The sequence below is a fragment of the Acanthochromis polyacanthus genome, chromosome 22 (genome assembly GCF_021347895.1).
Source record: "Acanthochromis polyacanthus isolate Apoly-LR-REF ecotype Palm Island chromosome 22, KAUST_Apoly_ChrSc, whole genome shotgun sequence".
NCBI classification, from domain to species: domain Eukaryota; kingdom Metazoa; phylum Chordata; class Actinopteri; family Pomacentridae; genus Acanthochromis; species Acanthochromis polyacanthus.
The window spans coordinates 362,090-372,377 of NC_067134.1; the positions used below are offsets into that span (position 1 = coordinate 362,090).

At 39.0% G+C, this 10,288-nt stretch overlaps 3 protein-coding genes across 11 annotated transcripts in view; 1 reads left to right on the forward strand and 2 right to left on the reverse strand.

Annotated features, from left to right (window-relative positions):
* Window positions 1-10,288, forward strand: part of LOC127531987 (gastrula zinc finger protein XlCGF8.2DB-like) — a 387,969-nt gene that overhangs the window by 276,292 nt on the left and 101,389 nt on the right. The gene's annotated exons all lie outside the window — the stretch shown is intronic.
* Window positions 1-10,288, reverse strand: part of LOC127531945 (NACHT, LRR and PYD domains-containing protein 12-like) — a 172,155-nt gene that overhangs the window by 66,642 nt on the left and 95,225 nt on the right. The gene's annotated exons all lie outside the window — the stretch shown is intronic.
* Window positions 1,677-10,288, reverse strand: part of LOC127531992 (zinc finger protein OZF-like) — an 81,675-nt gene continuing 73,063 nt past the window's right edge. For 2 of the 7 annotated variants that reach the window (XM_051942884.1, XM_051942885.1), the window contains one exon: window positions 1,677-5,403. In XM_051942884.1, coding sequence (XP_051798844.1) covers window positions 5,262-5,403 — 142 coding nt within the window. In that variant the 3' untranslated portion in view covers window positions 1,677-5,261. Of the gene's footprint in view, window positions 5,404-5,773; window positions 6,974-9,739; window positions 9,842-10,174; window positions 10,283-10,288 lie in introns of those variants that run through there. The other 5 variants (XM_051942891.1, XM_051942892.1, XM_051942893.1 and 2 more) reach the window with 5 other exon arrangements.

Here is a 10,288-nt window from a genome sequence, read left to right on the forward strand (position 1 = left end):
AAACCCACATTGTCATAAAGGAATAAAGGACATTATTATAAAAGCCAGTGGCTCTGTGCTGAAGAACAGGAGATACCGTAGCATTCTTTTGTCCACTGAAGGACTTTTATGGGATTCGGTTCTCTCACTCCAGTTATGCCTGGTGGCTCAAAATTATACTTATTTTCCTGCCCCCTGAGGACTGGTCTTAAACTCTGCTTTCAATCTTGAAGAAACAACAAAACAGCTGTCGGAGTAATGCTTCCTGACAAGCCAAGATAGACAAAAAAGGAGACAAAACCAACACCCTAAACACTGAAATACCAAAAGAAAACCACAGAATAGTGACAGAGCTTTCAGAAAGTGTGGAAAAAGTCATTACTACGATGTGAACGCCTTCAACTTGTGCATGATTTCATTTTCAAAAATGTAATATGAAACATAAAACCGCCCGCACAGGCAAAGTAATCTTAGTTTGCCCAAAAGTCTATTGATTCCACTCTTAGATGCTACAATAGCTTAATAATGTCTCAGCAAATAATCACATTGCATTCAGAAAGGCAAATTAAGGTGTCTTTTTGTTACTTGGCTGAAAACGGCCGATCAAATCCCTCTATCATCTTGAATTTCTATCACACAGACGAAAAGAATTGAACAGAGACAAGATAAAAGCCTCCAGTGTACTGAGAAATCAAAACTCACTTAAGATGTCAATAGTGTCACAGGGAAGGAAAAAAAGGAGAAGCAAGATGCTTGCATCGGGAAAACAAATCCATATCAATACTTTACCAATCAGTTCATTTCATGAAGGAATTCAATGCCATTTACTGACGGGACAGCAAATTGTGTGGCATAAAGATAAAACCGAGGTCATACGCACAAGCAGTGGCGGACAGAAGCAACGGAGGAGATCTGGACGAGGGGGGGGGTTTGAGCTCAATAGAGCAGCAAGTGGTGTCATTTCTACAGGAAAAAGGAATTGACATAAAAGAAGACAACGTGGAGGCATGTCACCCTCTACCAAAGAGAAGAAGCACGGACGTTCCTGTGGTGATCCTGAGGTTCGGAAATAGAAAGTATAAAAACGCATTGCTGAAACAAGGACGGATGCTGAGAGGAACAGACGTGTTTATCAACGAGCACCTAACCCGGAAGAAAGCCAGGCTGCTAAAGAAGCAAAAGAAAATACAAGGAACTTGGGTGAGAAATTGTAAAATCTTCATTAAACTTAATGGTGCACCTGAAGAGGCTAAAGTCCTTGTAATCAAGAATCTCAATGAACTAGATAAATACGTATGACTTGCTCATTCAATGGATTTTAGAATGTATTGCCGCTTTACAAAATTTTAGATGAAATGTCAATGGCAATTAATAATGTACTAGAATGTATATCAGTTGAATTATCCATAGAAAATAAAAAATATATTTTAAGTTGTGTGTTCAGAACATCGGGAGCTAACATAAAGACTTTTAATGATCGGATGATCCAGACATTCTCACAAATAACTGGGAAAACTATTTATATTTGTGGTGACTTCAACATCAATTTACTTAATACAGAAAAACATCAAGAAACTGAGGATTTCCTAAATATTATGTATAGTGTTGGAAATCAGCCTATCCTACAATTAAACAAACCAACAAAATATGTGTAAGGCTGTTTCCGCCCAGGTCTTTTGATGGAGTAGTCAGGAGACTTCTTCTTAAAATCAAAAGTATTTATTACAGCAAAATTGAATGTGCGATACAGAGCTCTGGGCCTGAATCCTCTGTCCCTAACCGACAATAAGTGTTCAGTCAGTTCGGATGGAATCAGACTGCTAACTGTTCCTGACCCAGTCTTCTTATACTCTAACAGTGTGTATAGCTATCGATCAAGGCCGGCCGCCCCTTCCGATGCTGCGTTGTTCCGCTGTCCTCTGTCACAGCAGATGTTTTGTCATTACGCTCACGTAGGAATGACTTCGCTTCTGCAAAGCAAGATTAGAAACTGCACATACAACTCGCTCATGTTCTTTACTGATTACAGCTTACGTCAAAAACTATCTTTACCTTTATTATCAAAAACTGTCTGTACTTTGATTATCAATCACTTTATGTCTTGATCATCCTTGGTTTCAATCACGAGTAATAAGTAAAATAAAGCTGGACTTATCTTCTTTGTTTCATTACAGTCACACCATGGTAATGATGCTCTTGACCTTCCTATTCCTCAGAACCAATACAACTCTTTAATATGCACACTGAGCAATTATAAAACACACCATTTCCCACAATAGTATGAGCTTTTTTCCGTCTATTACAAAACCCAGTAGAATAACAAGCAGCAGTGTTACTTTAATCAATAATATTTTTACCAATGACACTCAATATGGATGCACAAATGGATTGCTGATCTGTGACATATCAGACCACTTACCTGTGTTCACGATAAAAGATTGGAAATGTAGGAAAAAACAAAATTCAAGATAGCTAGCCAGAAGCATTTACAGACTGAACAAACAACTAATGCGCTGTTCAACGCCCTGTTGGAACAGGACTGGAGTTCAGTGTACAATGAAGAAAATGCTGACAGTGCATATGAGAACTTTTTAGAAATATTCATTATGTCATTTAATAAATACTGTCCTATTATAAATGATAAGAAGAAGAATAGATACAAAGATTGCCCATGGTTAACCACAGGCTTAAAAAAGGCTTGCAAAAAGAAGAACAACCTGTACGCAAAGTTTATCAAATCAAGAACAAAGGAATCAGAAATTAAATCAGGGCTTAAAGTGAGAAAAAATCCTGAGCCTGAACTTCTAAGATCCAATTTATACTGTCAATAAACGTATTTAAATGTATTTTAAAACTCACTAAAACACAATATATATGAGATTCTATTAATTCAGAGCAAATATGAGGTCATCTGGTGGAAATGATGCCGATTATGATCCCACTATTTTGTTGTTGCTCAAATGTAAAACCTTACTTGGCCAAAACTTAAGACATTTTAGAAAGTGCCAAAAGTCAGATTTTTTTTGTGTTAATGTTTCAATACCACATCACTATAATTGCAAAGATTTATTTTAGTGTAAAGGGGAAAAATCATGAAAACCAAGTACATGCATTATTAATAATTTTTATCTCTTCAGTAGATTTAACAAGAACTCAAAACAACACCAACCACAACAAAACTGCTACAAAACTCTGCTGCTTTCCTTCATAAGGCACAATTTTACTTACAACATTATCTCAAGTGTCAGTCTCAAGAGAATATAAGTGCTTGGAGAATACTGTTTGAAAAATTTAATATTCTCTGGAACACTACAAGAGAATAAACTGTCATATGTCACTTGCTATACCAACTTTGTATTTCAGCAGGTAATAAAAGTACTAGTATTAACTCTTAAAAGCAATTTTAGTTATTGCCTCACAATATAAGATACCTCTGAATAAGCTGATCATGATGCTGACTCTCTCAAACTCTGTAACTAGCAAAGAAGTCCGGGCCTTCCTGATCTGGTTTATCTGGGTCCTGGCAGCAATGGACTGCTCATGCTGAAGAACTTCTACTCTGGCCTTTTCCTCTGGAGTCAGCCCATTTCTCACACAGATGTGATTAAGAAGCCCTCTGTAGCACATAACCACACATACGCATGTTAGTAACTGCTCATTTGATACACCTCAATAATCTGTGTGATTAGTTTATATCATTTGATTTTCAATTTGAACTGACACACATTTTGTTTGTTTTTGGTAAGGGAAAAAAATGTATTCACTGTATAATTTGTTCAGTTGGCTTTCAATTTAAATGTTTCTATTTTTTATCTATATTTTGGAAAGAAAAAACGGTGAAAAGCAGGCTAAGAACATTCTTATTTAACTATCTATCCATTATTCATTTCACACAACTCATACGTTCATTCTTTTCTTACTAACAATATTTGCTTAAGATTGGAGATTTTTTGTTTGTGGCTAGACATCATTCAGATGCATAAGGTCAGAAAATCTGCTGAGAGCTATTTAACTCATTATTACAAACATCCTATATGTCCTCAAATCAAAAAGGTTCATATCACCTAAGCTACATTCAGTTTGTGCATATTTAACTAAACAGATGTTCTGAGGAGAATAATGGGACAAATCCGTATGGCTTGATCTTTGATTTTTTTCCTTTCAAAATAAAATCCAGCAAACTAAATAAATGTTTCCTTTTTTCCTTTTGCTGTTGTAAAACACATAGAAAATGTTTAAAGATTAAGAAATCAAACAAAATCAACACCTTCTGTTTTTGTTACTTTTTAAAATTCAATATCTAAGCCCGTTTGTTTTTATTTTGTGGCGAAACCATGGGGATTGTGGGACATGCACGCGGATCGCCACTGAATGGGGCGAGTCAACGCACCGCGGCTCAGGGATCGCGGCAGCGGCTGCTCTCTTTGTTAATCAGCAGAGACACATCCTCTCTCCTCTGTCACACAAAGTCTGAGCAAACTTTAGTATCTGCGTCTTTGAGCTAAACACAAGCTCCAACGCTATTGACCAGTGATCAGCTGCTCGATTCTTCACCGCACCACTCACAGATTGGAGCTCCGTGCGCTCTGGAGAGACCAGGCAGCCACAGGGCTGGGACACGTGGAATGGGTCTACAGTCCAAGCAGAAATAAAATAAATAATATGCAATATATATCAATGTGTTTCCAGTAATTCCCTTTAAATATAATTACAAAAAACACCAACAAATATTGCACATTTGGATTTTGTTTGTGGGATACTGTTATTTCTTATCAGTGGCTCAGCAGCACTGACGATGCCGAACCAAGAGGGTGCAGCACATCGTGCACCCAGCAGTCGATGCGCACTCGCAGTTAGAAAACTGTAATTGGATAAAAGTTCTATCAGAAAGTCGCATGCCTGGACAGAGGGTTTATATTTTTTAATGTAGGATTTGGAGTTTGATTGATTAAAGCAGAGCAACTGAATGCACAATGACGCACATGCTTGGAGCCTTCGGGACGGAGATGGATGAATTTTTTTAAATGGTACATTTCCATGCGCCGGAAAACTTTAAGCCCTGCATTTAACTGAGTAACCACTTTGAATGGTTTCATTAATTTACCAGTCACGTCTGTCAACGACAGCTTTCCTCTTAATGGATTTTGCAACGAAGCAATGAAGACACTAAACAAGAAATTAGACCTGAATTCTGTGAAGCCGGATCTCAAGGACTTTAAGTTTGTGGAGGACTTCAAGAACTTTTACTGAACCCTGCATGGACAAATCTTCTTGGCAGGGGTTCAGTCTGTGTCCAGTGTGCATACGCTGGTGTCGTTGTAGGGTTCCTTGTTGGTTGGACGTTGGTCCAGACTGGTCAAAGCAGCAATGTTCACCATTGGAAGAGTGCTGACAAGTCTGAGGGTGTTGTCCATCTGTTCTGTTCTAATTGGAAAACAAACACACAAACACAGAGAACGTCAGTGTTTCCTGCAGCATTGAAGAACTGATGCCTTGCCTGAGATAGAGAGCACCCCAAATGACATCTGAAGACACTTTTACCTGTTGGAATTTAACATTCAGTTGTCTGATTACATCAGAATTCCTAATCTAACCTACATCCCCAGATTAACCTGGACCAGATTTCTGTGTCAAAATGAATACAGGTTAGACTGAACGATAGCTGATGATGTGTTAACAGAATTCAACTGACCACAGTTGTTCAGGACAGTTTTGAAACAATTTTGCAGCAATATCCAAAATTATCCAATACACAATTGTGTGTACACTGTGACTGAGACCAGTCTTTACATACCTCACTGTGACACTGATTGAATGCTTTCTTTCTGGTGTGGATCTGCTGGTGTCGTTTCAGGGAACCCAAAGTTGTAAAAGTCTTCTTACACTCATCACATCTGTATGGTCTCTCCCCAGTGTGGACACGTTGGTGAATTTTGAGTTTTGCATTGTAGCTGTAGCGTTTCCCACACTGGTGACAAATGTATGGTTTAACCCCAGTGTGGGTCACTTCATGAGCTTTTAACTGTGAGTACATTACAAATAGTTTGCCACAGTGATCACATATCCACACATCATGGCCAGTGTGGATGCGTTGGTGACATTTTAAGCTCTGTTGGTGCTTGAAAGTTTTTTCACAGGAGTCACAGTGGTACCGCTTTCTACCAGAATGGGGGCATTGATGGATCAACAACTGTTCATGTTGAGTAAAGGTTTTCACACACTGATCACAGCTGAATGGTTTAACTCCACTGTGAATGAGTTGATGACTTTTTAAGTAACTCTTGTAAATAAAAGCCTTTCCACACTGATCACAGCTGAATGGTTTAACTCCACTGTGAATGAGTTGATGACTTTTTAAGTAACTCTTGTAAATAAAAGCCTTTCCACACTGATCACAGCTGAATGGTTTAACTCCACTGTGCATAAGTTGATGACTTTTTAACTGACTCTTCAGAGTAAAAGCCTTTCCACATTGATCACAGCTGAATGGTTTAACTCCACTGTGCATGAGTTGATGGCTTTTTAACTGACTCTTCAGAGTAAAAGCCTTTCCACATTGATCACAGCTGAATGGTTTAACTTCACTGTGCATTAGTTGATGTCTTTTTAACGCACGCTTGTGTGTAAAAGACTTCTCACACTGATCACAGCTGAACAATTTCACTCCACTGTGAATGAGTTGATGATTTGCCAGATGACTCTTCTGATTAAAAGCCTTTCCACACTGATCACAGCTGAATGTTTTAACTCCACTGTGAATGAGTTGATGTCTTTTTAAGCTCCACTTCTGAGTAAAAGCCTTTCCACACTGATCACAGCTGAATGGTTTGTCCACAGTGTGAATACGTTTGTGAATTCTGAGCTTTGTTGCTGTGATAAAAGTCTTGCCACATTGCTCACAACTCAGTGATTCATCTCTTTTTGCTGTTGTTGCTGAACCATCCTTATCCTCCTCAGAGGTCCCACATCTCACTCCATTGCTGTGTTTACATTTCTGTAGCAAAAGACAAAGATAAAAACAGAGGCAGTGTTGGAAGAGCAATCATGGAAAAATTTATCCTAAAAGTCTCAATTCCATGTAGTTGGACATGAGGCTGAAACAAGATCAAGAATCTGCAGACATGCTAGCAGCTTTGTCACTAGAAACCTAGAAATGTGTCAACAGCACACTCACAATGTCAACAAAACTATTTACAGAGGCCGATAGTTTTCACCTTCAACAACATCAATGTCCAGATTTAGGTCTTAATGGCAGCAGGGTCAATTCAGACCACCAACACTTTCTAGTTTCTCCTAGGGGACCAGATGTTGATACCCAGTCCAGAAAAGATCTGTAATTCTGCCACTGAAATTTGGATTTGACCCCAACGACCCGGGCAATTTGTTGTGCAGCAGTTACACAGCGTTCACCATCAAACAACAAAAGCAACAAAACAGTTAAAGAATAGCAACGATTAAAGGAAATGTTTTAATAATTGAAAAAACAGTAAAACAATTACAAGCAAAATAAAAGCCATTTAAAGAAAAATCAAACAAAACATAAGATAGACAGGGACATCGGCAGCAATCTTGGTCATTTAGTCAGACGTGGTAAAAGTTTTCAATAAACAGCCACCGATGTAATCAGGTAGAGGACTTTTCTTTGGTCTGCACTGTTTGAGACACCAGATTACATTGCCCACATCAAGAAAGGGATTCTGTGGAGACGCTGACATGAGACAGTTTTTAGTCTCAGCATGTTAGCCCTAAAATCATGGGAGTCAAACCTGACATAAAAACTGTTTAGACTTTGAGCCAGCTCTAAATCAGAATTATAACCACTGAGCTGAACTCTCTCATTGACACATTAATTAGTCCCAGTGATCAGATTCATGCCATCCCAGACTGAACTGAGGTTGTTCATTTTGAGCTGAGACTCAAGTTTGTCTTTGTATTGTCTTTTGTGGGTCCTGATCTCCTACTTTATTTCCTTCTGTCAGTTATACAGATTTAGAGTATTTCCTTCTCTGAAGACTGTTTTCTTTCTGTACAGTAGGTCTTTAAGCTTCTTAGAAAGCCATGGCTTAGTGTTTGGATATAGTTTAACAGTTTTATCAGGAATAACACTGGTTTCACAGTCTGTGACCCAGCTGCTCACAACATCAGTCGGTTCATCAATATCAGCTGAGGACTCCTTAAACACGTCCCAGTCAGTAACCTCCAGACATCCCTGCAGAGTGTGACAAACTTTCACTCTGATGTTCTGCACTTTGCCTTGCTTCAGTACAGTGGTAGACAGGGATAAGGAGGATGCAGTTGTGGTCAGAGGAACCCAGAGCAGAAGCACCTTTCACATTGTTCTAACAGATCAAAGATTTTGTCTCATCTAGTGGGGCATGTGATGTACTGATGGAAGTCTCTCAGTGTGTGTTTTAGTGTGCAGTGGTCTCTGGATGACCTGATGGATAAGCCCACAGGCATTTATTTCACTGGCCTTTGGATGATATCGACAAGTTTCACAAATATCTGAGGAAATTTCTGAGGCAGATCTGGAGGGCACAGTGAAACAGAAAGCAGTTCTAAGTCAGTAGTGAACAGTTTCAGATTTACACCAGCGCTGTCCTTGTCATTTGGAATACCCACTTAAGCCCAAGCTTTCATTTGCTGGCTGATGTTGCTTCAATAATTCCACATGTTCTATCCTCTTGATGCCATCTACTTTGTGAAGTGCACCAGTCCCTCCTGCAGCAAAAACACTCCCACAACATGGTGCTGCCACCCCCATGCTTCACAGTTGGGATGGTGTACTCAGGCCATCCTCAGCCAGCATCTTCACAAGGTCGTTTGCTTTTGTTCTGGGCTTGATGAGCACATTTCCCTCCAAAACAATCCTAACCTTAACCAATCTCCATCTTGAGCAGTAGAATGGCTTGACATTCCCATGGTGTTGATCTGTGCATGTAATTGTTTGGACAGATAAACGTCAAACCACAGCAATCTGGAAATTGCACTCAAGGATGAACCACACCTGTGGAGGCCCACAAATGTCTTCCTGATGTCTTGGCAGATTTCTTTTGATTTTCTAATGTCATCACACAAGGAAGCAGTGTGTTTGAGGTGTGCCTGAAAATACATCTTAATCTATCAAAGCTTTTCAAAGTCAGGACATCATCATCTTGAAGGCATAGCAATCTTAGTGGATGCAAACTTCTGATTGTAAAGAAAATAATAAAAATTATCAAAAAAAATCTCTCTTTCGTTATTCTGGCATTTAAAGATAATTTTGGTCATCCTAACTGACATAAAACAGGAGAAGCATTGCCAGATTTAATGTCAGATCGTGTAAATTAAAAAAAGGGTTATGTGTCGTTTATACAGTGTAAGTAAACTTCTGGGTTCAACTGTCTGAATTTCTTGAGAAAGAAAAGGCTGGTAAACTCACAATGCTCAAAAGTATTATTCTCTACCAAAGAAAATGCTGCTCTTTACCTTCATGAACAACTTGCTTGAAAAACAAGACTTTTCTTCCGTTACTTATCTTCATCACCATGTTAAGACATTTTCAGAAAGTATGATCAGCAGCTAGTTCAGCCTCAAACAAAGAACAAGCAGCTTCCTAGCAGTCCACCATTATATCCTCAGTACAGCTGCTTCTGCAGAGCTACATCTCTCCAGCCAACGTCACCTGGCTTTGGTCGGCCCATCTAACCAACTGGAGCAACTTTACACATTTTAAAGAACAAATTCATGATAATAATGTTACAGTGGTATGTTTTCTCACTTTTTGTGAAGAATCCATGTTTCCTCCGTTGTTGAGCTCAGACTAAATGGCTGCCAACATTCCTCTGCTCCTCCGTCAGACTCTCCTCCTCCTGCCAATCACCTGTCACATCAAACACATCTTCATTAGGATACCACTCTTATACACAAGTGTCAGAGTGTCCATATGTTCATCAGCCAACACAGAGGACACATTTCAACTCAATAGTTCACTTTTAGCTCTTTTCAGTTTCACCTTAAACTGATACAAATGAACTTAAACTGTTGAAAATAAGGAACACAGACAGAAAACAGACCATGGAAAAAGAGAATAAAGAGAACATAAAGAATGCTACTGCAGGTGATTCAAGACAGGACTGCTGGTAGAAAACTGTTCATGCTGTAAGTTAGTGAATGTATTTTACTGCTCAGTGTTCTGTTTAAAGGCAGCTCTCACTCTCTGTTCTTTGCACTCTCCCATAGTGTCAAGTGTCCTCCCACTTTCAATGACAGGTGATTCTCATTGATGATTTTTCTCACAGTTTGTGCAGTTTCCCCACTTGAAAAAGGA